Consider the following 27,812-nt stretch of genomic DNA (forward strand, 5'->3'; position numbering starts at 1 on the left):
GCTGAAATTCGGTACCAATATGTATATCAAACACGCCGATAAATTGGTAAAATAAAAAGTGGAAAAAAATGTTTTGTTAGGGTACCCCCCCCCCCCACATGTAAAGTGGGGACTGATTTTTTTTTTTTTCATTCCAACCCCAACGTGTGATATTATATATTGTTGGATACTGTTGGATAGTTATTTAAAAATTAATAAGGGTTTACTAAAATCGTTTTTTGATAATATTAATATTTTCGGAAATAATCGCTCCTACAGGAAAATAAAAATGTGTCCCCCCTCTAACTTTTGAACCATATGTTTAAAAAGATATAAAAAAAAATTACAATAGTACTTTATCTTTATAAATTACTTTTTAGGAAAATTGTTTTGAACTTGATAGGTTCAGTAGTTTTTGAGAAAAATACGGAAAACTACGGAACCCTACACTGAGCGTGGCCCGACACGCTCTTGGCCGGTTTTAGTTCCCATTATCTGCACTACGGCGAAACCTTACAACTTATCACGACGCTTAAAACGTGAGATTTTATATCCTCACTAAGAGCCCGCTTAACATTAGCTTTGGTTTAGTTCGTTTTATACCAGACTATAAAGCTGGAACGACTGGAGTAAAACGCTAATATTTACATCTACAAGGAAGTAATTACCTTTTCACCTCTCTCCCCCTTTACCGCCTTCACGAGTGCTCCTTCTCCGAGGCCTGCGAACATTACGTATTACAATTTATATTCCGTAGTCAGAGGGCCTACTACGAACCATGTTCAATTCAGGCTCAGACCTATTCTAACTCTAACTTACACTAATATCATTATTCATTATTAGATTTATATTGACCGGGATATAGAAAACTTTAATATCTACACGCCTTCTTTAGTTTTCCGTGATAATGATGCATGTAACTGCGTTGGAATATCGGGAAATCGATAAAAAACAAAAAGGCAATCACGATCTGTGTACAAAGATGTACATTTTTGCAACTATGTATATGAAAACTGACCCAAAACAACATCTTAATGCAATTGATGCATCTGGATTTTGTCCAAAAGTAGAACGTTATTTTGCATACGCATGCCAATTTCCCACATAACCTAGTTGTAATTAATCATAAGATCATCTGTATTCACATTATATATTTTATCCGTGACAGTAAGTGCAAGTTATACAATACAATACAAATACTCTTTATTGCACACCTCAATACACGAAACAAAATAGCAAGTATAAACAACAACTTAAGAGGTAAAACAAGAGGCGGTCTTATCGCTAAAGAGCGATCTCTTCCAGACAACCAAGTTATCATATCTTATGCATTTTATGTTGATACCTCGGCACTCGTACCTTGACATTCTCTTACCATCTGTATCCCGTATATCAAAATAAGTCTAATGAAAATAACCGTGAATCATTCAAAATTCTTACACTGATAATCATTGGTATATCGCGTAGACAAATGTATACGTTAAGTAAAGAGATGTTTCGTGGAGAAATCTAGTGTCTAATAGCTTGGATTATCAGTACTGGTACTTGTCAACAGATGTCGCCACGAAAGCAAAAAGTCTAATGTTTTTTTTGTCAGAAGCGACACTTGACACCTAATGTTGAGTAGTGGTAGTGAAATCTCGCTACTTGACGAGAGAAAACTGATGTATGGAGTCATTTTTTAATAACTTATATTTTCTTAAGTTTAGTGAGAGAAATCGGCATGTCGAACGTGGTTCGTGGTAAGCCCATCACATGTATTTTAATCATAGCTATACTTCAAACGTAGACGCAATAATGACGAGTCTTCAAATGAAGTCTGATTTCTCCACTCTCACTCAATTTTATATCGTATTTTCTTAATATGTGGAAATATTATTGTACACATTACTTTCCTGCCTCAAAAAGATAAAACAGAGAAATACAAGAGGCTTAGAAAACAAATGGTCGTGATATGGGAAACGCATAAAATACATCGAAGTTATTAGTTACATGAAATGGATTCATTTAGGTATATATTTAATTGGTAACCAACCTCATTATTTTAGAATTTTTGGGAATAAAAGGAGATTTTGTGAAAAGGTTTCTTTAACGGAAAAGCCTCTTTTTATATATTTACTAGCTTTTACCCGCGGCTTCACCCGCGTAATAAAAGTATTCTCTGTAGGTAGGTATATTTATCTGCGATTATTTCGATTGCACATAATACTTTTGCTTGCAATGATTGTAGAAATATTACACATCGACCACAGCGTAGGTAATTCTATATACGCTGGGGAAACCTTTATAAACATCCCACATAGCCCGTATTTCGACACTATGATCGGTGGGTAAAAAGTACTTTTTTCTATTATCCCTTACAATTTTTTACATTTTGCTTATACTTATCGCAAACGTAATCTTCAAGCAAGCAAACAACGATCGTCTTAGAGCACATTGATTGTAAGAGACCGCCGACCGATTATCCGTATCCCTCTAACGATACCCATATTATCCGTATCCGTATCCTTATCCGTATCCGTATCCGTATCCGTATCCGTATCCGTATCCCTATCGCTATCGTTATCGCTATCGCTATCGCTATCGCCATCGCTATCGCTATCGCTATCCCTATCGCTATCCCTATCGCTATCCCTATCGCTATCGCTATCCCTATCGCTATCCCTATCGCTATCCCTATCCCTATGCCTATCCTTATCCCTTATCAAGATGTTTAATGATATAACACTTTAAGTTCTCGCGCTTTGTACACATATTTAAAGTCACATACAGGTCGAACGCGATTAATTAACATTATTTTTCCCTTTTTCCCAACGTTTCGGCCAGGTTGCACTGGCCGTGGTCGCGGAAGACTGACGTCCCAGCAAAATGTCACCGGAGATGTAAACAACATAAAACTACCCGATATTAATTTATATAAATGTTCGGGGTAGACAAATAAATATAATCTACCCGCTTTTAGTTAATGTTTATTTCCCACCATGTTTATTTTAAAGGTAAAAATAATGTTAATTAATCGCGTTCGACCTGTATGTGACTTTAAATATATGTTTAATGATTTCTTATCAAGTGCTAAAATATAAAGTTTCATGGTTTTATCTTTTAAAATTAAGAAATCCCATACAAACTTTCAACCTCTTTTTCAACCCCTTCATCCCTTTTTTTCGAAATAAAAAGTAGCCTATGTTCTGTCTCAGGGTCTAAAGATTGTCTGTACCAAATTTCATCAAAATCGGCTGCGTGGTTTAAGCGGGAAAGCGTAACAGACAGACAGACAGAGTTACTTTCGCATTTATAATATTAGTATGAAGTATGAAGAAATCCCATACAAACTTTCAACCTCTTTTTCAACCCCTTCATCCCTTTTTTTCGAAATAAAAAGTAGCCTATGTTCTGTCTCAGGGTCTAAAGATTGTCTGTACCAAATTTCATCAAAATCGGCTGCGTGGTTTAAGCGGGAAAGCGTAACAGACAGACAGACAGAGTTACTTTCGCATTTATAATATTAGTATGGATATGGATTAGTATGGATTTCTTAAGGTTGTTAACAAAATTATAAGCCATGTGAAAAGTACCTATAGCTTGCAGATTCTTTCATTTGTGTACAAAATCCATATACACATAATATTTAGGGCCGGTTGCATCAAATCATCTGTCACCGTTAAAGCGTCCGATAAATTTTATTGTATGGGAAAGACGTTTGCTGCGTGCCGATATGTATCTGTCAAATGTGGTTGTTGCAACTAGCCCTTATTCTTAAATCTATCACTACCTAAGCGTGAAGCGTCGCCTACGAGAGCTCTCAGCCCTGCCACGTTTGCCACTAAATAAACTGTTGCAAAGTGTATACACGACGCGGTATGCAACCAATAACTTCAGATAAGATACAACCAGAGACAGGTAAGTAAATAATCACTTATCAGCATGATATTTCGCGGGATAAGTTCGCCTTTGTACTGTCTATCCTGTGTCATATTTGTGTTTTGTGTTTTGTACAATAAAGAGTTTGTACATACATACATACATATTTTGTTCTTTAGAAATTATCAATTTTATTTTCTGTCTCTTTTATGTACTGCTTATGCTATGCGAGAACGTAAAGAAAAATAAATAATATAAAACATAGCAACTGTACATAAGTCCAACTACAATTTTAAACGTTGTTGCCAGATTTACATTCCAATAACACTTACATAATTATGTTCTCAGTGGGATATGTTTAAGGACACATCACAACCTATTTTGTACTAGATACCCATATTTTTCAAGTATTATTTTTCACGCGTATGATTCTGTTTTATCTTGTAATAAAATCAAGATAACGTTATTCTAAGAATTCGTGACGTAGTAACGCTAATGTTTATGAGTATAAGGACTCCTTAGTCTTGAAAGATAGACAGACTTTATTAATAAACTTGTCTCGGATAGAATCTAGGATATGCGCAAGTTGTGTTACGCCTTTAAGCGGGAGTTTCTCATTTCTTGCCAGAGTTCAAACAAAATATGCAAAGAAAAATGTTATTACATATACTAGTATAGGTAGCGACAGCTGAAGTGGCTCCCCATTCGTCGCATACGTAACCTTCATATACTTTCTCTCCTTTATAATATGCTGTTTAACCCTTCAACTCCTCGCTATCTCAAAGACCGCTTTAGTTTTGTTCAATCTATCAGATCTTCCCGAAATTATCTTCTTAAAGTCCCGTCATCTTCTTCTAAATTCTTCAACGATTCCTTTACTTTCCAGGCAGTTCGGTTGTGGAACTCATTACCTATTGACATAAGGCATGCTAAGTCTCTTCACATTTTTAAAAGTCAAGTAAAGGAACACTATAATTTATCTATTCCATAATATGTACAATATTTATTGATGGTCCTGTTTCATTTTCCTTTATCGCTATTGGCCGCATTGTTTTTGATCTAAGTACGTTCGTAGCTGTGTTGTGGTTTATTTTAATTCCTATTTATGTATGTTTATTAGTATTAAGATTATTCGACGTTTTCTATCACTCACTGCATCACCTACTCAAATCAGTTGTTTTTTGTGTCTTGTCTACACTACCGAAAGGTTGTCTGGAAGAGATCGCTCTTTAGCGATAAGACCGCCTGTTGTCTACCATAGTTAATTAAAGTTATGTGATGTAATCTTATTATATTGGTGAACAATAAAGAATATTTGTATTGTATTATATTGAATTGTAGTCTCCAAGAAGACGTAATTAGATGAGATATAAATCATTACGTTGCTGTGGTGAAAATAAAGTTATTTGCAACTTACTAGTGCTTGCAGTACCAGCTACTATTGAATTGTCGATAACACCAGTTCCAGGAGGGCCGGGCGGTCCAGGAGTTCCTTGTGCACCTGTTGACAGTAAAATATTTAAATTACATATAAAAAGGCTTATGTCTCCTTAAAGTGCTTGTAAAAAGGTATGCTTTGAAGTGACATTTATTAATATTATTTCCCACTCGCTTTTCGGTGAATGAAAACATCGTGAGGAAACTGGACTAATCCGAATAAGGCCTAATTTACCCTTAGGCTTCAGCGATCAGCAGGCCTATGATGCTTGCAATTTTATCACTTATCTACATGGATAAAGCATCCGTCACGTTCTGGCAAGTATGTCAGTGGACCCTAGGATCCCATGGGCCGTGGAAAATTAAAATGCCGGAGATAGTGCAAAGAAACCGATAAGATATAAAAGTAATATGGCATGATGTTGTTCCAAGTATAAAGGACATATAAACAAAGCACGAAGAACTGTTTTCGACAACAATAAAAATATGACCTGTGAACTATGCCAAACAGGTGCCCTAGCCGAATGGCATTTCTGCGACGCGAAACGAAAACGAAACGCCGAGAAAGGTAGTCTGGCTCTGTCGCGCCAATATGCACGAGCGATAGAGATAGATACCCACGAGCGTTTCGTTTCGTGAGCGTTTGTGCCATTCGGCTACGTACCCAGGAATGAACTTGTTACTAACGGAATAACAAAAGTCATTTACAGAAAATAGCGTAAAATAAAACGTCTCTGTAGAGTAAAGAGCGAAAGTTACGAAGGCGATAAAATGCGAGCAACCTGCACGTTTGACACTTGAAAAGGTCCGGCGTAAAAAATAAAGATTTTCCAAATCGTTGCAATATAGCCCTAAAATCTTGCAAACGAGTTCCGAGCGCATAAATAAGGGTCATAGTGTTACATAAAATTTGATGGTTGAGTTAGTTTGTTACCTTTCTCGCCCTTTTCCGCTGGTCGGCCGTGAGGGCCAGGTAGCCCGGGACTGCCGTCGCGGCCGGGAAGCCCGCGTTCGCCTTTCGCTCCATGTGGACCCCTCAGCCCCACATAACCCTAGTAACACAGTTATAATCTCACGGGTTGAAGTAACATAACGTCCTGTTACGAGGGTCAAGCCGGCACTTATTGCGTTAGCCCCGAATTTATTCTGCGCGTACCTACTAAATTAGCGTGGGTCGTAAGAGATTTTATTTTGATTTCGCCTCTTGCGACAAAGTGTTTTATGAAGGGCCGTAAATTTAATCTTGTTTTACAAAATCGACTTATAAAAGTAAAGTCCATATGTGTTAGATTGTTGAATTTATTGCGAGTAAAATGCACTTGACTGTAAACGCCAGCTTGATTTGTTATTTTATATCACAATATTTAAAAATTTAATTAAAAGAGAAAATGTAAAAAAATGTACGTGTTTCGATTCATACAAGTATATTATAGTTAAATCATTTTATATTATGCCTCGAAAAGTATTTAAATAACCGCGTTATGTAAAATTGCATCGTAAACAGCAATTTATTCATTTTAAAATGGTATAAGTATTATGCTCAAAAATACTTATATAATATAAAGTGTTAGTGCAAGCGAGCCGGGCTACTAATATTTAATCAATATTAATTTGACCGATCGACCGACCGGTTAATTTTGAGAACTTTTATTTTTGTATTTAATTGATAAACTCTAACTGTTACATTTCGTCACAAAAGATATTTCCGCAAACGTTTCGTATATTGACTAGACATAGACAGTGGGGCAAGCGCACTAAGGATTAGGGATGACAACTACATTAAAAATATGGCATTCTGTTAGATCGTCCAAAAACACTGAACACATCTTTTTTATTTTATCTACCTACGTAATTAATGAAAAATACAAAGATACAGAGCATCAAAGTTTCGTAGTGGGGGCTTGTGACGTTACTTTTAAGTAAAAATTGTACCTACACGTCACGCGAAACTTCAACGCACTGTACTGTCGGCATTTTTCGATTACGAAAAGAAAAACTATGTGTCAATTTTTTTTGATAATCTAATTGACGGACTAAATAGTTTAATTTTTTTAGTCGTCACGCCTAGTCACGTAAAGGATATAAAATGTATTGACACACGATAAATAAGTACATTCACGAAGACACGTGCCTTGGCTCGTAAGGGCCACTTGCACCAATGAAAATGGAGATTTAACCTGAGGGTTAACCCACCATTTTGTATGGAATTTGACAGTTGACAGCCTGGGCCTAATAGTCGTAACGCGTCGTTTAATTAAAAGTTACATTTGACACGAACTATTATAATTCACAGTTTACTTAAGTGAAGCCTAAAGGCGTTCAAGTACATATCTAATGTTATGTTATTAAATCATCAGCATCGTACAAGTACATACCCGTTCTCCTTTGTCCCCCTTGGACCCGTGTAATCCCCTCTCCCCCTTGTTGCCCGGATAACCTCTGTCACCTTGAGGGCCCGGGGGCCCCATAGGTCCCCTCTCGGCTTGTAGACCGGTTAATCCGGATGATTCCTGGGAAATCAGAATAGAAAATATTATGATTTAATAAAGACCACACTCTTAGGCCAGTTCAAGCTTACAGTTACGACAGAACGATATACTCATACAGGGAGAAATAAAAAGGACCATTCAAACTTTGCAAAGTGACTTTTGAGGTCATAATGAACAACTCTTATTATGAGACCAATGCTGAAATAGCAAAAAAATTGGCAGTTCCATTTCATGGGCGTTTTCCAAAATAAATCTCGAAAATCGAATTTTACCAGATCTGGACGTGTTTGGGCTCATTCTTCTCAAAATCACGAGCTGATTCGATCCCGACGATAAAAAAATGTGTCCCAAATTTTCCATACAAAAATCGAGGTTTCCAATACGTCACGCTCGTAGTAAGTTCATACTAAAATCGTGACGTAAAGGAAAAAAAAATGAGGACACATTTTTTTATCATCATGATTGAATCAGCTCGTGATTCTGAGAAGAATGAGCCCAAACACGTCCAGCGGGCCAATTTTTGAGTCTCACGCTTTTGGTTCTGAGTTTTGAGCTAGGATATCTTGTGTTACAGAACCCAGAGGTAGGTACTTACTTAAAATTAAATTAAACTAATCTAAATTAAATGAACCTTACTTAACTAAGCACTTTTATTCAATATTAAATATTAGTTATTTAAATATCACGAAATGCGTGATATTTATATGATATCCTTCAGATGAATTAATGACATTACTGTAGGTTCGTATTTATTTTTAATTGGCCTGTCTGCCAAATAGGATTATGACAAAGTGTACCTTCTCCCCATTTTTTTAAATAGGTAATTATACATTTCTTTAAAAAAGAAATCACTAAGGATATAAAAAAAGTAATATGTGTGCGTTAAAGTCATAACCTGTGACGACAATTACAATGACTACAATGAGTTTTAGGTAAGCAAACAATCCGAAACGCAGACTATTGCGGTAAGTATAGTGCAGGTACAGTCAACCAATTGGAACCCTAGGCCACTATAGAACTATGTCATAGTGACGTTATAAATCAGATTGTAAGAAATCTCTTAATGCTTGTCATTTTGACATGGTTCTAGAGTGGCCTAGGGTTCCAATTGGTTGACTGTACAGATGTAGTGTGAAAAAGGTTTCCTTCGTATTTTTCCGGAAACGTTCGTATTTGTCATGCTAGTGCAGTCAATGTCAGTACATCTTGTACTGAGACTAACTGAAATAGCATGACACGTTCGTACATTTCCGTAACAATACGAAAGCAAATCTTTTCGCAATACATCTGTACAGAGTTACTGTGTACCTATACCTATTATTAGTCGATAAAAATTATGGTTATATATGTAATCATGCTACCAATAGCTACATAATATATTTCACAGAAATTTATATGGAGCGAATTATTTATTTAAATCTGAACTAGTTGCGTTGTGGTAGCTATTATGTGAAATAAAATAGGGCGTACAGGACCGGTACCAATTAGTCATTCATATATTTTATATATTTACCATTAGAGCTGTTGATGGCCCAGGAGGCCCAGGAGGACCTTGAGGTCCAGAGGCCCCATCTACTCCAGGCTCCCCTTTTGGCCCGGGCTGACCTTCTGGCCCGGAGGGACCGATGTCTCCCCGTTCTCCTCTGTCACCTTTTGGCCCTATTGGGCCTGGTGGTCCTGGGTCACCCATTTGACCCTGTTGAAAAAGGCAAGCAAATATTGATATATGTATATAATTTTAGCAACATTGGTTGCTCGACTAACATGGTGACAACACCAAATTCAAAGACGCCTAGTCGCCCATTAACGAAACATTTTGATGGAGTGACTCAGGGGCTTCCCGAATTGCGAAAAGTGACGGTTTGAATCCGGCCTGCTCTGCTAGAGTTTTCCGCCACGTTTTCTTCCATACGAGTACGAGTATATGAAATCTTGTTTCAGTTTATATTATGTATATTCTTACCGTTTTACCCGGCGCTCCGGTGGTGCCATCCGCGCCTGTTGGCCCCTGTGGCCCAGGGGTCCCTTTTAGGCCCGGAATTGTTGATAGGAGCCGAGACAAGTCGTTCACAGTGCACTTGCATTGGCCGGATAAGGGGACCTGTTGAATATATGAATTGTAGAGAATAATGGATAAAATGTTTGCGATTCTTATCTTCTAAGAATTCCAAGTAGATATAAGTACGAGCCTCTATTCACGCTACTAAAGAACCACATTGTGACATAGAGTCCTCGTAGGTATCTAGTAGTCGTAACCAAAGCGCGATGGAAACTATAAAGGAATCAAGTGACGATCAGCAGACAGGTTTTCGTTAGAAGTAAAAAGAGATAGCGGCAAAGAACTGGCATTCGGTGATCTGTCAGTTGGCGCCTTAATTATTACACCATACGATGTTAAAGCTACTTAATTATGTTTACTGGGTGCTGATTCGGATATTATAGAATTTATAAAGTAGGTAGTTTAACCTATAAATGACAGGTAACGTCTCGCTAGTAAAAAAAAATACTTCAACGAGTATTTTTACCTACGACGGCACGGAGAAGGTATATGCGTTTATAATACCCCAAATATTTGATATTTTAAACTACCTATTCTTTAAATAATAGTTGTAATTATTGTTTAACAAATCAGCTCGGTAATAAATTCAGTTAAAATCAACATTTCTAGGAATCTAGTCAAACTAGTATTACAATAAAAGGTCATGCAAAGGATATTCATTTAATATGGGTAGACAGACAGATTAATATATATTACAGTGAATTTGTACTAATTAGTGAAAAGCAAATAAATGCAGTTATATTGCTGAAATTGTTAGTAATAGATTCAAAAACGAGTTTTCTAGTTTAATATGACTACGTTTGACACAGACGGAAGAAATGTTTCAGTCCTCATTATTTAAACATGAAATTGAATTGTACTGGGAAAAGTGTGGAAGTAATTAAATAGGTATTATACTCTGTTACTTACAAGCGTTCCCTTTTCCCCGGTTTCCGTGAAATCTGTAAAATTAATAAATTCAGTATTCGGCGAAGCCTTTTATTACTCTTTCGAAAGGCAGAATCATAAAAATTATATGATATAAATCAATGAAAGCAACTAATTTTTAATAAATTCAGACATTCGGAAGAATTTCTTAATGAAAAGAACATGAAGATGTTATGATAGAAGTTCGCTAAGTTCGCGTATTGCTAAGTCAGTAAAATCTCGAAAAATATGTATGCCATAGCGTACTAAAAATGTATGTATGTAGTGGCGGTAAAAAATTATAGTGGGCCTCGCGTGAAAAATGAGTTTCTTCCCTCTTCATTCTGTCATATTTTTTCTCAATGACATAATTCACAACTGCGACTCTCGAGCAGCCGGCGTATCATGCTTCCAATTTTATCAATTACCCACGTGGATAAGTCATCTGTCACTCTCACACTGACATACTTGCCAAAGCGTGACGGATACTTTATTCACATAGATAACTAAATAACTAACTAATACTAGGTTGTCTGGTAGAGATCGCTCTTTAGCGATAAGACCGCCTGTTGTCTGCCTCTATTTATAATCATTTGTGTTATCTCCACTGTATCTTTTTTTCAGTATCTATTGCTGCGTCATGCCAATAGAGTATTCTATCTATCTATCTATCTATCTAATATGACTCTGCGATCCAAAGAGAATTTTGGCCTCCAAACGAGAGCACGTCACCTAGCCCGATCCTGCGCAGCTACCTGCCAATCATCGGCTTGTAGCTGACACAGATCCGCCATCACACTGTCTTCCCAGCGGTATCTGGGCCTACCCGCCGGGCGGCCACCAGTTGGTCTTCCCAGATACGCCCTCTTAGCAGCCCGATCCTCTTCCATTCTTAGTAGGTGACCGAACCAGCAAAGTCTGTGGGATTCTGTTACGCCGATGATATTCACTTCGCCCACCAACTCCTCTATTTCGGCATTCCTTTTTATCCTCCACGTGCCGTCATCTCTCTTGACAGTTCCTATCCACATAGGTCCACATAGATAATGTGGCTGGATTTGGTCCAACAAAATATCCTTAGCCAATCAGAATGGCAACCCAGCTGATATGAACGTTTGATCAAGGGAATAGTGCGGGGCAAATTTTTGATGGGACAGTCGCGTTGAGTTAAATACTGCACACGCCTTTGTCTGAAGTGTGTAGATTTAACTGAACGCGTAATTATTATTTCATGCACCAACCAATAAACATTAAATTGAAGACCATCAAATGTTTTTACAGCAAAGCAACAGCTTTCAAAAATCAACAAGAAACGTTTAACATATCAATAAATATATAATTTAAAGTACATGTATATTTTCAGCGGCACGCATCCTCGACCTAATTTCTTTGATCAACATTCGTGTCTATGAATTATACTTTCACTTAATATTATTATTTGAAGAAGACCAACGATTTGATGTTCTATTAAATAAACATAACGTTTCTCCTTATTTGTTCACAAATTCCATCGACAGATTTCGTGTTTTGTTAAAATTTGTAAAATGACTAATTGCCGTAGCATATGTGGGGCTTTTAAATTTATGTTTAACGGCTCAGCCACGACATTGGTCTAAGCGCGACAGCGGCGAGCGGCGGCCATACATTGAAGCGAGACACAGCGATGGGACTTTTCATTCGCACGTATGACTGCCGCTCGCCGCTGCCGCGCTTAGACCAATGTCGTGGCTGGGCCGTAATAGTTGTTACAAACATAATAAGATAAAATGAGTATTTTGAATGAGTATTTACCCTCAACACGTGCGTTTTCGGTTTACTGTGAGTAATCAGTGTACCTAATTTATTTAACGGATAGTGGGGTAAAAAAGAAACAATGTACTTACATGGAGACGAATGGGATACGATGGGTAATCGGTTTTCATCTGGGTTTACCTGTAATAGAAGAAATTCATTTTGAGTACTTTATCATAGACATGTTTATTATCCACGTAGTATTAGAATGAGCCCTAAATATTTGTCTCATAATGTGGATTTACAATGTGGATTTACATTCATTAACACCAATACTTTAGATAATTTAAAAGGAAAATGCTCAGAAAGAACTCATATTTTACTAAAAGTACTTACTCGTAACAAATTTCATACTCATAATACTAAAAAAACAACTGCGTGCGTATCCGAATGTACAATCGCTCACGAAACGAAACGCTCGTAGATATCTATCTCTATCGCTCTTGCGCATTGGCGCGACAGAGCCAGACTACCTTTTGCGGCATTTCGTTTTCGTTTCGCGTCGTAGAAATGCCATTCGGCTACGGAGCCTGGCCATTTACGAAGCAACAGATTTTCAGAATAAATAATTAACTAACCTTCTTCTAAGCTCAAGTCACATACTGAACAATACATTATACATATTATAATGTATTCGTACCTATCAAATCTATAATGCAGCCCTATTGTCTAAAATAATGGATCGGACAATATGACATACAGTTTCTATGAACTATTGTCTTGCTTAAGCTCAGTATAATGGTAAGCGTTCTCAGAAGGTAGATTATATCCATGTCCTACCTATGTTAGATTTGCAGTACAGTCTCCAGCAATAACATATTACACAATGAAGGCCGGAAAAATAACTGACACGATATTTTGTAGAGTCATAATTTTATTTTGCCTTTGAAGAGTAACGCCGTGTCTTGCGTGGGCGACGGTCGCGCGACCGTCGCCGACGCGTCTCATACTTCCATATCGATAAGGTTTGATTTCGTATGCGTCGCATCGCCGTCGCGCGACCATCGCGCGTCCGTCGCCCACGCAAGCCACGGCGTTTATTTCATGATGGTACTCTTGAATACGAAGTAAATTGTAAAACTTTACTTCCTGGATATATTATTATATTAGTTATTGTCAAGACGCTGTCCTTTACAGGCCCATTTACACGGGGTATAAACCCACATGTGAATTTCATTACATTGCATATGTGATTGATGTTCTGAATTTTATTGTGTGTAACCAGAAGAGTCCACAATATGGCAAAAATCGCATGCGTTTTTGCGCGCCGTGTAAATGGTCCAGAAGACATTGGATGAAATCACAGACCAACCCCTATAGACATCCATTACAAGACGACTCGCGGTCGCCAGCCTTCCTAGTATTTGCACTGATATAAGCGCGGGCGCTCGCCGTGCCCGATCAGTATCGACCAAGTAACAGACCCGAAAGCAGCGCGTGTTTTTCGCACTAAAAATTGGAAAAGGGTATTTTGATGCCTTAAAGATGTCCACCTGTAGTGTGGAAAGGTAACAAGAAGCTCAAATTTAAAAACAGACGGCATTACATTCCACAAATAAGTCATATTTATAATTTATTCAGAGCCGGCATAGGTCAACTTACATTGGCCACTTACGCGTCAGTAGAGGGACAGTCATACTTCTGTCCCTTTTCATCTGGCGCGACTGCCCGCCGTCCTTGAAACGGCCAATCACAGCGCGCTTAACACATTCCCCGCCCGCTCCTCGCACCCCAAACACTGGTGACTCGTATCGCGAACAAAATATACAAGATTGCTACTCTATAGAAGGTTCTCTGTGGATGAAATAAAATGATTCGGACATTAATGTCGCTAGAGTCTGAAAATATCTGTGAGCTTCGACGTCTTTGATTTTTTTTAACCGATTTTCTCATTTCTGTCTCGGCATTCATATGTCATTAGAAAAATATGTTCCACCCACTATCGCATGATTGTGCTTTTTGTCCTTTACGTTAGTGATTTTAATGGAATCCAAATTATGAATACCACAAAGCTGCTACGTTATTCAGTTAGATGACGACAGAAAACGTTTAAAAGGTTAAGAAATGAACTTCCTGATATGACTTCCAGTATACCTAAATCTATCTATTGAATCAGGCGTTACTTAGCGGAAATCCATTTAAATCCAAATCTAGAACGTAACTTTGCTAATTGACATTGATTGTTGATGTTGCGAACACTTCTGAAAGTGCCTCGTGGAAAGGCGAAACACGTGTCGAGTTTATTGTGAGTGTTTTGTATTTTTGGTGTATTTTGAGTGTTTTGTATTTTTGGTGGTGAGTTATTATATTTGTTTGTGTATATATTTTTGCGGTAGGATGGTTGTAAAATTAATTGTATATATAAAAAATACAAATAAGTATAACGGGTTAGAACTGACACACAAGCACGTTACTTATTGTCAGATTAGCAAAGTAATTTGATTTGATTTATTTGCTAAAATGAAAGCACAGGTATATGCATGCAAATACAGTTTAAAATATGTTCTCCTAAGCGGCCCCACGTTGGCCACCAAATGTCCTTGAGCGTCGTACTCTCCTAGGCGGCCTCACTGGGTATCAAATATCCTTGAGCGTAGCATTCTAGGCGGCCCTACGTTGGGCACCAAATGTCCTTGAGCGTAGCCTTCTCCTAGGTGGTCTCGCGTTGGGCACCAAATGTTCTTGAGCGTAGCACTCTCCTAGGCGGCCCCACGACGTTGGGCGCCAAATGTCCTTGAGCGTGGCATTCTCCAGCACTGCTAGGTGGCCCCACGTTGGGCGCCAAATGTCGAGCTGGTCTCCGGCACATCATTGGGAAAGTTATGGTATGATATGCCTATAATTCCTGATATACTTATTAATATTTCAGGAATGTTTTATACCTATTGTTCTATTTACATAATGTTGGTTTATTTTATGCTGGACATTAATGCTATTCTTAGTAGTGAATATATGATAGGCAATATCCGAATATATAGTATATCGTATATCCGGAGTGACAAACATAGCTATAATACCTACATCATTTATAGCTATGTTTGTAACTCCGGATATACGATATACTATAATTATTATTATTACTATAATTATTATACTATTATTATAGCTCGAACGGCTGCAAAATGTGTGCATTAGATACGTTTTTGGCCTTCGAAAATTTGACCACGTCTCTGCTTTCCGCTCCCAGCTTAAGTGGCTACCCATCCGTCGTCGTAGGGACATCCATATTCTGTCTCTTCTTTATAATGTTTTGTTTTCTCCATCGTCCCCTCCTTATCTCTCAGAACGTTTTACATTTTTGGCAGATGGCAGTGGGCACCGGCTTCGTTCCAGTGCGAATCTCACTCTAGGTATCCCACCCCACAAACATCGGTCATATAATAATTCGTTTACGGTGTACTCGGTCAAACTGTGGAATACTTTACCACCTCCTCTTGGACAGTGTCAATCGGTCGCATCGCTGAAGGCGAATCTAAAGAAACTGTGGCTATCGGACGAAAACTGAGACAGGGATTGTATGCGGTTTTGTAAGTAGTATATATATATTTTATATATATTAAATATTTATTGATTATTTATATATTTATTATATACTGCGTGTTAGACTAAGGAATGAAAAATGTATTATTATTATTTTGTAGTTTTTGTATTATGTGGATGTCTACCGTCTCAAACTCTCCCTCAAATGCTCAAAGGTTAACTGGAAGAGATCCCTTAAAGGGATAAGTTCGCCTCTGTACTGAAACTTTTTATTTTAAATATTATGTGCTGTATTATTTTTCTGTACAATAAAGTGTTTACTTACTTACTTACTTATTATATTCGGATATTGCCTATCATATATTCACCATTTACCTACATCACCTACATCATTTGTGTATAAAAAATATCAAACATAAAAAAATACCTATTTAATTTACTTCAAATTTTAGTACGTATTAATAGGCAGGAAAATTTCCTCCTCAAGAAAACTAACCAACTAATTATGAAATTGCTTTTAGATCTGAATATTCTTTGATCCCTGATTTCTTAAACAGAATCAGATATTTTTAATGTTAATCCTTAAAATTATATTTCAGACAAAAGAAAATTTTGTTCCGTAGTTAGCAAGCTCAATAGAGTTATTATTATCTTATATGCACAATACTAAAACTACACTCCTATTTTCTACGTAACCAGGGCCTTTGCAGCTTTTATTATAATATCGGATAGACTCACAATCACACTCAATAAGGTAAGTAATTTTGCTTTCGTGAATGGAGTATGAAATGAAAATGAAACCTGTACTTAATAATGAAGGGTTTTATTAGGACACCAACAGCACACAAGGATTTTTTTTACAAATATTACGATACTCTCAACCTAAAAAGTGTTGTCGTACAACTTAGAGAGATTCACTTATCAAAGAAGCCATTGCTTTGTTAATAATAAGTGTAGGTATGGAGGGTAATGAATTATTGACATGTTTTGATTCCTCGTAATTGAATAAGTTTTTGATTATGTCGCTTAAATCTGAATAATAAATGGGTTTTATAATATGTATCACAAGTGCACGCTCTAAGCTTACTTATCTATGAAGCAAATTAAACTTACTTTGGCATCAGAACGATGTCTGAAAGCTGTCATTCAAATACGGCTACGCAAGCCCGAGCGAAATTCACGAGAAACGAATGACATCCTTTGCAAATGATATCAGTGTAAGTTAGAACTCAAGGAGTGTCACATGCGCATTGCCAACCCATTAGAAACTTGTATACAGCAAAAAGGAGTGTACAAGTTCTAAGGAGGGTTCGGGTTGCCGACGAATCCGACACCAGTACACCCCACTATCGTTGAGTGCTGGCAGCCTTACTCGCCGGCACGAACACAACTATGAGTAGAGTCTAGTGCTATTTGGCAGAGCTTCTGTAAGGCAGAGGTACTTCCCCAGTTGGGCTGTGTTCTAGATTCGAGCGAGATTATTCGCTATGCCCTACCTCCTACAAACTACTGTTTACCCTTAAACACCATTGCGACACAGACAACAACGCATATTAAATAGAACAACAATGTAGAACTCACCGTTACATCACATAACACTCCAGTCAAGTGGCTCTAAAGCGATGCAGTGCAACCCTGTGCAACCAATTCCGCAGTCAACTTCCAGCATTTGACTCGAGCGCGAGAACAATCGATATTTGGGATTATTCGAATTGTGTGCGGATCATCGGAGCGTTAATTGCTGGCAGACGTGTATTGAATATGCTGAACTATATCAGAGGTGCTATGTTAAGCTTAGTTACTGCAGGTTAACATGATCGTAATCCGGTTACTGCTGCAATATAATGCTTCTTCGAGAATTTAAGGGCTGTATTATAGTAATGCTCACTTTTGATCGATGGCTCATCCGGCTATTTTTATCACGATTTTTAGCAATTAGATGGCACATTGACTTCGTTTTTCCGTGCGATAGTGCGAATGGTACTACTACAGAATATATAATAGTGCAAGTACAGAAGGCCCACTGCTTTGATGTTCACGAAATGCCGCCTTTTTAAACGCCTACAAAATTCTTACAAAGAAACGAGCCGCAGACACTAGGGTTGCCTATGGATTAAAACGAATTAATACTCGGATAAAATGTTGTACTATTATATTCAAGTCTTGGGTACTTTCTAGGTATATAATTATAGAGTTTTTTTTTTTTTTTTTTTTTTAAGAGTTTTGAATGATTTACGGTTATTTTCATTAGACTTATATTGACCGGGATATAAAAAGGTAATCACGGTCTATATCCCGGTCAATATAAGGTTATATATTTTTGTTTAAGTTTCAACATCACAAGACTTATGGAACTTTTCCGTGGGACTTACCTAATCAATAGTAGATCTGTGTAAAAATGTCCTATGGTATTTATTTTATTCATTGATGTCTAATAATGATATGTTAAATATACATTCTACACGCGGATATCGCATATGAACCTTAAAAAATACTCGCGACGTAAAGTAACAATATAAAGTGCGAAGGTGCGTTCCGTGAGAACGCGTGCCACCCCTGATTGGGGCCCACCGCCAGCATGTACTTGTAGCGCGGCGATAGAATCGCGGAGTGAGCCGCCCCTGGTACTACTAAGTAATATAATATAATATGTAAGATAACATTCTAAGACAACGGACCAAGGTCATTTCCGACAATTAACGATAAAAATTTAATTTTAAACGGGATTTTTTATACGGGCAGTACGCGACAGGTTGTTAATTGAAACCAATTTGGCTGTCTAAAAATAAAACTCACAATACATAGCAATTATTCTAATTTTATTCTAATTTTAATTTTAATAATATAATTATGATCCTATGTTGGTCTCAAAATAAATAAATGAAATGAAAAATGAAATAGCTTACTATAAATACTTTTTTTAAATTATAAATGGGCTTATTCTTGGCTACAGACTAGCCAAAGGCAAAGACGTGGCATACGATGGAGTGAGCTCGCCCAGAAGCCTGTACACCCTTGATTTGATCGATCAAAGCTTTTTAAACAAATCCTATAACTACGTAATTATACATAATTTTGTGTGCTAACACCATAGAACCAACTATTACGACTGATATTATTTGAGTATCACCGAACTAGTTATCTAAATATACAGTCAGCAGAGTAAAATGACTTCCCTTTACATAGAAAATAATACGCAAAGGTGCTAAGCGAATACCATTACGTACCAGCTGACTGGTCGTACCTATTCCACTAAGTACGCTACCTTTAATAATATTCATAGGCCCTCTGTCCAAAGAAGGGCCGAATAATAATGTTCTACGCCAACATTTATTTAAGCTCCAAACAAATGATCATCAATAAAGCTACCGAAACTGAAGCTATTGATTTAGTGAAAACATAAATACCCATTGGCTGTAAAACGTTCTCGTTTTAACCCGTTGAAACCACCACAGCAATAAGTACACTCTCAGAGGCAAAAATCAATTTGTTATGCCGGCTGCAGGAGCAACTTAAAAGGTTTCTGGCGGATACAAAAGAAAGCATATATTTTGTTCAGTATTTATTCCAGGATAAGAAATAGCTTGGCGTTTATTTTCAGTTTGACCGGTGAGCTAAGTTAGTTTTGTATCTTTGCTCTTGAACATCCTTTAAAAAAAACTGTGAAACAATATAAGAAAGAACTTTTCCTTTAACGGTTAGACTTTGAGTCTCCTGTCTCTGTATTTTCTCATATTTATTAAAAAAAACACACACACACGAATTAAACATGAATGTTTTAATTAGGTCAGGAAACTAATGATCATGTAGAGGGAAATGCTTGAAATCATGTTGACACCAAAAATTGTTTTACCTACATAGTTAGGAAATAAACATAATATATCAAAAGCGCTGGTAGCCTAGCGGTAAGTGCGGGCGACTTTCGTTCCGGAGGTCGCGGGTTCGAACCTCGGCTCGCACCAATGTGTTTTTCGAACTTATGTGCGAAATGTCATTTGATATTTGCCAGTCGCTTTTCGGTGAAGGAAAACATCGTGAGGAAACCGGACTAATTCCAATAAAATCTAGTTACCCTTCGGGTCGGAAGGTCAGATGGCAGTCTTTCGTAAAACTAGTGCCTACGCCAAATCTTGAGATTAGTTATCAAAGCGGACCCAGGCTCCCATGAGCCGTGGAAAATGCCGGGATAACGCAAGGAGGATGATGAAACATATCAAAAGTTCCCGGCCACACGGGCCACAAGTAATAAATAGGTACATTTATTATATTGCGACGATTGCCTGTTTTTCTACTAAAATACCAAACTTATTATTACAATGCAAAAACGGAATGCCTAGAATTTCAATTAAACTGTGATTTTATCGAGAACTTTCACGTGACAGATGTTTTTGATTTTGTTAGTCGTTTCGCGCTTTTTCAGCACGAGTTAATCGTAAAACAATGCCTAAGTAACTAATGTTTATTCGCCAATCCAAGTAAAAGTTTTTAAGTACTTTTAAACATTTTAGTAGTATTTATATAAAGTTAGGCGTAAGTACCGCTAACGCTTTTAAAGGATTTAATTCTAGAGTTTCTATATTTGTAAAGGCTTGGGAATTTTTAATTACTCAATTTTAACTCTCGTTTACAAAAAAAAATCAGTAATTCGTAAACATGTAGTATAAAATTAAAAAGATTGATGCCATAATTAGTTTAATTTTAATAATCTAGGAAGCGGGGTTCCAGGGAGTATAATATTTCATTAAAAGCTACTGGATTCTCATTGGCAGATATGAAAAAGTTTTTAAAATAACTTACGCAAAAAAAATGCGGATTGGTATATTTTTACATATTAATTGATATATATTTCGTATTTTACTTTGTTGAGCGCAAAAATATAATATTATATTCCCATTAAATGGATGTTTTTTACCTTTTGAATAAAAATATTTATGATTTTTGTGTAATAGGATTTTTTTTTAATAAATCATAACATATCTAACTAGTGCATACACCGGAGTATTAATTCTACTCTATATATTATATAGATATACACATACAGAAGAGGGGTATAAATATATAGATATACAAGGGAATACTAGTAATACTCCAAAGGATGTAGGTGTATGAAGACAGGTAGATAACCAAAAGACGACTAAAGAAGAGATTGCCCAGTTTGCCATAAAAATGTGAAAGCGTATTCAGCAAAAGGCCTCACCGGGATCTTTTATATTCTCCATTCTCTAAACTGTAGCATCTTACAATAAATTTATATAGCATATGAATCCGCAAATAAGATCGAAGGGTCGGCCACAGGCCTCAATCATTCCGCGGCAGGTAAACGAACCTGCTTTCATATTTAATGCAAGACTCATTTGAATAGTTTCTTGATGTTTTTATCTCGGCTTGTAGGCGAGGCACGCTTCCGAGCACTCTGTTCAAGCCTAGATAGTCGCGAAACATATAAATAATTCATACGTGCCGTGTCGATAGGAACAATCCGCAAGAGTATACCTTTTCGGGTGTTTTCGGATTAAGGGGAAGAGTGAAACCGTATGTGGGAAAGCGATCATATTCTTTTATAAGCAGTTTTGGTGGAATTGAATTTCATTTTCACGTTTTAGATTTCTTTGTAGGATTATATTTGAAAAACAAAACCAAACAATCATGTTATCCATAGATTATTACTAATATTAACATAATAAATAAATTAAATTAAGGTCCTCTCACACTAATTAATTCAACAATAGGCTGGTTTCCTACTAGTCAAATCAGCTTCTTTTTAAGAACTATCGAGGCTATTCTTGGCGCAGAGGTTGTTCATCGCGGTTCAGCGTGGAAACGCGGCAAGTGTGATGGGCACTTTTGCGTCGGGAACGATGCGGGGTGGGTTGTTTGACTAATTTAGGTAGTTTGTTAAGGTTTTTTATTGTTAAGGTTTTTTTTTTATTAGTATTATGTTTTAAAACTAGTATTATAAAAAAAAAAAAAAAAAAGAACTATCGAAACGATTTGCTAATATGGAATACCTATGAAATACTGAGGAGTAACGTCACGGTCAATTTATTTACTTTATATCTTTCTGTTTGACCTATTAAATATAAATTATGTTTAAAAGTAACTGCTGTCCATATTTTTTTTATTATGTGATGCTTTATTTCGTCCACTGCATAAAATATTTTTCCCCTCACTAGCTCGGAAACACGTGTTTTGTCCTTTAATACCAGCGGGTAAAAACGCATTTTATCCACTAGTGGGTAAAGTAATTTGACCTTGAATAAAGTCAAATTAACTGATGTAAAATTGATAAAAGTAGGTGAATCTAGTAATAAAGATGATTTACTACCTATGGAACTACTGGAAGCAGTGATAAACGCATTTTTTGCGTTGTAGTTTCCTCGCTATAGTGAGAGGAAAAGTTTTGTGTTACACTCGGGTGCAAATGTATTTTACTTCTCGTGTGTTAAAAAACTCGCAAGTTCAGGATTCTATTCTCGAACCACTCGCTTCGCTCGTGGTTCAACTATAGAATCCGTTCACTTGCTCGTTTTTCAATTCCACACTCGGCGTTAAAATACAACTTTGCCCCCTTGTATAACAAATAACTATTATTTAAAGTATAGGAAACTAGCCTATTATTATTGAGTAGGTATGTAACAAAGTGAAATAGATACAATGCACTAAAGAAAAACCGATCAAGCCCACTGGTGGCGAAGCCGGGAAACGAAACCGACCCCGATACAAATTTTCTTGGAATTACTCTTGATAGTCTCTGTGACTGGAAGCCTCACATAGACAATGTCTGTAAAAAAATTTGTAGTTTTATATTTGCTCTGCGCCATATAAGACAAGTGGCATCTGATTTGAAGAAACGAGTATTACTGCATATCATGGTTACGTTTCGTCTGTCCTACAGTATGGACTGATGTTATGGGGAAATTCAGTACATGTAAACAAGTTGTTTATTTTGCAAAAAAAATGTCTAAGAGCAATTTGTGGTGCCTATGTATTAGACTCATGCAAGCCTCTATTCGAGAAATTACGACTGCTCACATTTCCATGTCTATACATTAAACAGTTAGCGATATTTGTAAAATCAAACCCAGAACAATTTCCTAAAGTTAGCGACAGAGTACAACGATTTTGAGTTGAGAGTTCAACGAACAATGAATGAAGGAAAATTAGTGTTACCGAAAACAAATCTGTACTACTGTAGAAGGAATGCCTACATAATGGCCATCAAAGTTTTTAATCAACTGCCTGCTGAACTACGTAACTTGCCTTTGAATCGATTTAAAGCTCAACTCCACCAATGGCTTACTCTTAGAGTATTTTACTCAGTAAACGAGTTCTTCGCTTACAATGAGGACTCTTATTATTAAGACATTAGTTAGTAAGTTGCATGTTAGGTATAAGTAGTTAAAGAATTTTGAATTCTTGACTGTTTAAAATTCGCACGCCTGGAAAGGTGTAATATGTAGAACTATCTAGTATATAAGACCATTTTGTAACCATATTACTGCGAATAAACCATTTGTATTGTATTGTATTGTATTGTATTTGGGCCTTTCTAACCCCCCCACTTCCCTAAAATGGGAAGTGGAACATTGTATGGAGCGTTCCGCAATTTTCGGATTTAACGCGAGCGAAGTCGCGGGCAGAAGCTTGTACTGTACGGTTGTTTATTTTTCGTGAAAATGCTCGGGCTGAAGTGATAACCAAGTTTTGGCGAAAGATTCTCATGTCAATTTCGTTTTGAGGTGCGGGGAAGAGTTTTTCTGCGAAGGCTTTGTAGCTTAAGTGGGATATCTGTATGGTTATTGACTTCTGCTCTGTTTATGTGAAATTATGTGTATAGTAGGATTGTTGGTTTATCATAGATTTTTTAGCAAAATACCTATACAAATGTTCATGAACTTATATTTAAAGAAGACAATACAGAAAAATTTAATTCTGTTTGTTGAATTATTCAGCGTTGATAATACTAGTTTTTGCCCGCGGCTTCGCTCGCGTTAGAAAGAGACAAAATGTCACTCTCCATCCCTTCAACTATCTCCACTTAAAAAATCACGTCAAAGACGGACAAACAAACAGACACACACACTTTCCCATTTATAATATTAGTGTAGATTATTTAAGAACTCGTTACCCGATAACGTAAATTTATGAAAAGAGATCTGGTGTTGAAATTTATAACAATGTGACTAGGCACGTAATAATAATGATGTAAAGATGCATTAAAATGTGTTGTTGTTTTATGAAGCGAGGCGAAAGGCGAGTCTCACAATAAGACAGCACGAGTGTTTTAATGACTAATTATGCACAGTTCCGGGTCTTTTCTGATGCAAAGGCTGTCTATCACAATTCAGCGTGGAACGCATCGAGTGTTATGGACACCTTTGCATAGATGATCTGAGAGGGCCCGGAACGAGTTTTGTGAATAAGGTTTAGTTTTATAGTCATGTTAGTTTTAATAGAGTAGTATTTACGTTAATTAGTATTTTTAAGTTAGTTTTACATGCATCGAGGTCTTTTGAATAAAGTTATTATGCACAGTTGCATACATAACTTTATCTTCATCCATATAATAAACTACATGTACCTAAATATAGCCTAAGTTCAGATAAAAGGTTATACATATCAACTAGTGATTGACTGTCAATTCACTTTTAAAACGTTCGATGTTTGAAACAAAACAAATGACTGATCAATGAACTCCAATTGCAGATAATGTGATTCTTTCTTCTGAACAGGGGGGCTACCATGAAGTGCTAAAGCCGTTCTGCCGGCGTATCATGCTGCCAATTTTATCACTTATCCACGTGGATAAAGCATCCGTCACGCTTTAGCAAGTATGTCAGTGTGAGAGTGACAGATGTCTTATCCACGTGGATAAGTGATAAAATTGGCAGCATAATACGCCGGCAGTTTAGGTTGAGAGAGAGAGACGGAGCTATGGAACTGCTATAGCTTCGTCCCTTTCTCTCAACCTAAACTGAACGGCTTTAGCACTTCATGGTAACCCCCCTGAATGTTCTTTTGAATATAATTGAAGAATCGGTTGACGACGTCGTAAAGTAAAAATTGAGATGCACTAGCATATACACATTTTTTTTAATAGGCCACTTTCTTACGGCTCCTAAGCCTATTATAGAGAACTTATGATATGGATGTAGATAAAATCAATAAATACACATTTCGAGCACTCCCTTAGACACATCAATGTAATAAACATTAGGTACATACTGCATAGCAAATACCATGCTGATTAGCTTCCGGCCGTTTGCCGGATCGTTTCCAGTTGATTTATTATGCGGCAATTGTAATGAGCTCGCCAATCTGTCATTAACAGAATTGAAATACCATATTTTCCAGCTACTACCTCCCAAAAATCAAGAAAGAGAACAACGAAGAAATAAATGAGCAATTCCCGAATAGTTAGTAGACGTCTCCGATTTTGATAAAAATTTGTAGGCTCCGTAATGTAATTTGTAATGTAAATGTAATTTGTAGAGTCGATTTGTAGAGTCCATGATGCTGTGCAAGATCCAGTAGGTTTCCCAAAATGTCCTAGGTTGTTGGGAAACCTAGTGGATCTTGCTCAGCATCCTGGACTCTATCAGCCTACCAATTTGTATCAAAATCGGAGACGTGATCCAAATGTACAATCTATTCGGGAATTGCTGAAATAACGATTTATTTTACCACTAGCTTTTGTCCGCGGCTTCGCTCGCGTTAGATCCGAAAATTTAGGGAAGTGGGGGGTTAGAGAGAGACAAAGTGCGTGGAGTCCCTCCGCGCGGAAGAAGTGAAACTTCAACATAAACAACTCCAACACAACATAAAACAAACAACATAACCTCAAAAATATTTTGTCAAGTGACCACTATGCTTAATCGATCTTTGTAGTTTTGCCTATATGATCAACTAGCTTCTGCTCGCGGCTTCGCTTGCGTTAGAAAGAGACAAAAAATTGCTTATGACAATCTCCATCCCTTCAAATGTCTCCACTTAAAAAATCACGTCAATTCGTCACTCCGTTTGACCGTGAAAGATGGATAAACACACAGACACACACTGTTCAAAATTCTACCTATAATTCTACCTACCTAACCATATATATTTAAAAGATATATATTTAAAAGATATGTTTCTCCCCCCTCGCGCCTCGCCCCGCCCGCGCGGCCCTCTAACTAGTTGTTGACACCTGACAGACTGTTAAGGCATGTGCGAGAACGGTTGTGCTTCCTTGGTGAATTGTGGGCCCCGGCCAATCCTGCCTGCGGTTCCTGACTCCCGGAGAGAAGGTTAGTGCATGTCTTGGACATTGACACTTTTTTTTTTATTTGCCCCCTCTTGTCCGTTCATAAACACACACACTTGCCCATTTATAATATTAGTATGGATTTTTGCTTCATACCGAGAAATTTATGTTATGGGCTACGACGCGTTATAGCGTTACGATCGTAGGGATCGCTGTTCATATCCATACTAATATTATAAATGAGAAAGTGTGTGTCGGTTTGTTTGTCCGTCTTTCACGGCAAAACGGAGCGACGAATTAACGTGACTTTTTAAGTGGAGATAGTTGAAAATATGGAGAGTGATACAGTCTACTTTTTGTCTCCTTCTAATGCCCCACTTTCCTAAAATGGGAGTTGGAAGTTTTCATTTAACGGTATAAATACAGGGTGTAACAAAAATGGTGGTGATCCGTTTAAGGGCGTATTCAGTATCGTATTCTCATCAGGAAAAAGTAGGATAAAAATTTTTTTTCGCAAAAAATTTTTTTATCTTTGTATGGAGATTCGACCGATTCGCGCGGCCCGGCTCATACAAAAGTGAAAATTTTTTTAGCGAATAAAAAATTATCTTCTACTTTTTCCTGATAAGAATACGATACTGAGTACGCCCTTAAACGGATCACCACCATTTTTGTTACACTCTGTATAACCTCATACGCATAACTATTTTTGTTTCGTCGGCTCTGCCTTGATATACAGAGTGGGGCCTGTAACAAAAGCAAAAAATTAAACTGTAAGCTATTCTCCTTATACTGATCAACATTTGTTCAGCGACTTTTAAAAATAACTTTTATTTTGATTTTTATTACCATTGAAAGTTTTTTCTAAGAAGTAATGTATTGCGAATTTTGTTAAGTCTAAAGTGTGACAGACAACGTCAATGACAACAATAATGGCGTACATGTAAGCTAATATTTATTTTGTATGAAAAATAAAAAAATTAAAGACTTCATAATTTTTAAAAGTCACTGAACAAATGTTGGTCAGTTTAAGGAGTATAGCCTACAGTTTAATTTTTTGCTTTTGTTACAGGCCCCACCCTGTATAATTCATCACATGTCATCTAGCTATTTATATTATGTGGTGGTTACACAAATATACGAATATTAGCTATAATAGTGCCTTCTAACGCTTATAGCTACTAGCAGTGTTTTATGTTTTGAGTGATAAAATATAAGCGTATCTAAACATATTTATTTAAACTTCACATAAGAAAACCTGAAAACGTTACCCACGCCAGTCGCATTTTTGACCCGTGCTAAACACCGGTTGCTATGTACTTAGTTACTATTATTTTTAATATTTTTAATATAACTTATTTAATATATATGAGATAGTCCTTAGGTACATAATAAATGTAGTCTGGCTCTGTCGCGCCAATACACAAGAGCGATACAGATAGATATCTACGAGCGTTTCGTTTTGTAAGCGTTTCGTGAGCGTTTGTGCCACTCGGCTACATACTCTGATTGTTGCTAAGCTTTCGGGACAATAATAAACACCAGCCGGCGTATTATGATTCCAATT

At 37.0% G+C, this 27,812-nt stretch overlaps 1 protein-coding gene across 1 annotated transcript in view; it reads right to left on the minus strand.

The window, feature by feature from the left end:
- Positions 1 to 27,812, minus strand: part of LOC125231825 (collagen alpha-1(XI) chain-like) — a 79,838-nt gene that overhangs the window by 9,473 nt on the left and 42,553 nt on the right. Inside the window, exons 3-10 of the mRNA XM_048137405.1 lie at positions 12,615 to 12,663; positions 10,735 to 10,766; positions 9,730 to 9,867; positions 9,280 to 9,462; positions 7,653 to 7,787; positions 6,212 to 6,329; positions 5,258 to 5,341; positions 648 to 700 (exon numbers count right to left, since the gene is read on the minus strand). Coding sequence (XP_047993362.1) covers positions 648 to 700; positions 5,258 to 5,341; positions 6,212 to 6,329; positions 7,653 to 7,787; positions 9,280 to 9,462; positions 9,730 to 9,867; positions 10,735 to 10,766; positions 12,615 to 12,663 — 792 coding nt within the window. The remainder of the gene's footprint in view (positions 1 to 647; positions 701 to 5,257; positions 5,342 to 6,211; positions 6,330 to 7,652; positions 7,788 to 9,279; positions 9,463 to 9,729; positions 9,868 to 10,734; positions 10,767 to 12,614; positions 12,664 to 27,812) is intronic.

Source organism: Leguminivora glycinivorella, chromosome 12, assembly GCF_023078275.1.
Source record: "Leguminivora glycinivorella isolate SPB_JAAS2020 chromosome 12, LegGlyc_1.1, whole genome shotgun sequence".
Lineage (NCBI taxonomy): Eukaryota > Metazoa > Arthropoda > Insecta > Lepidoptera > Tortricidae > Leguminivora > Leguminivora glycinivorella.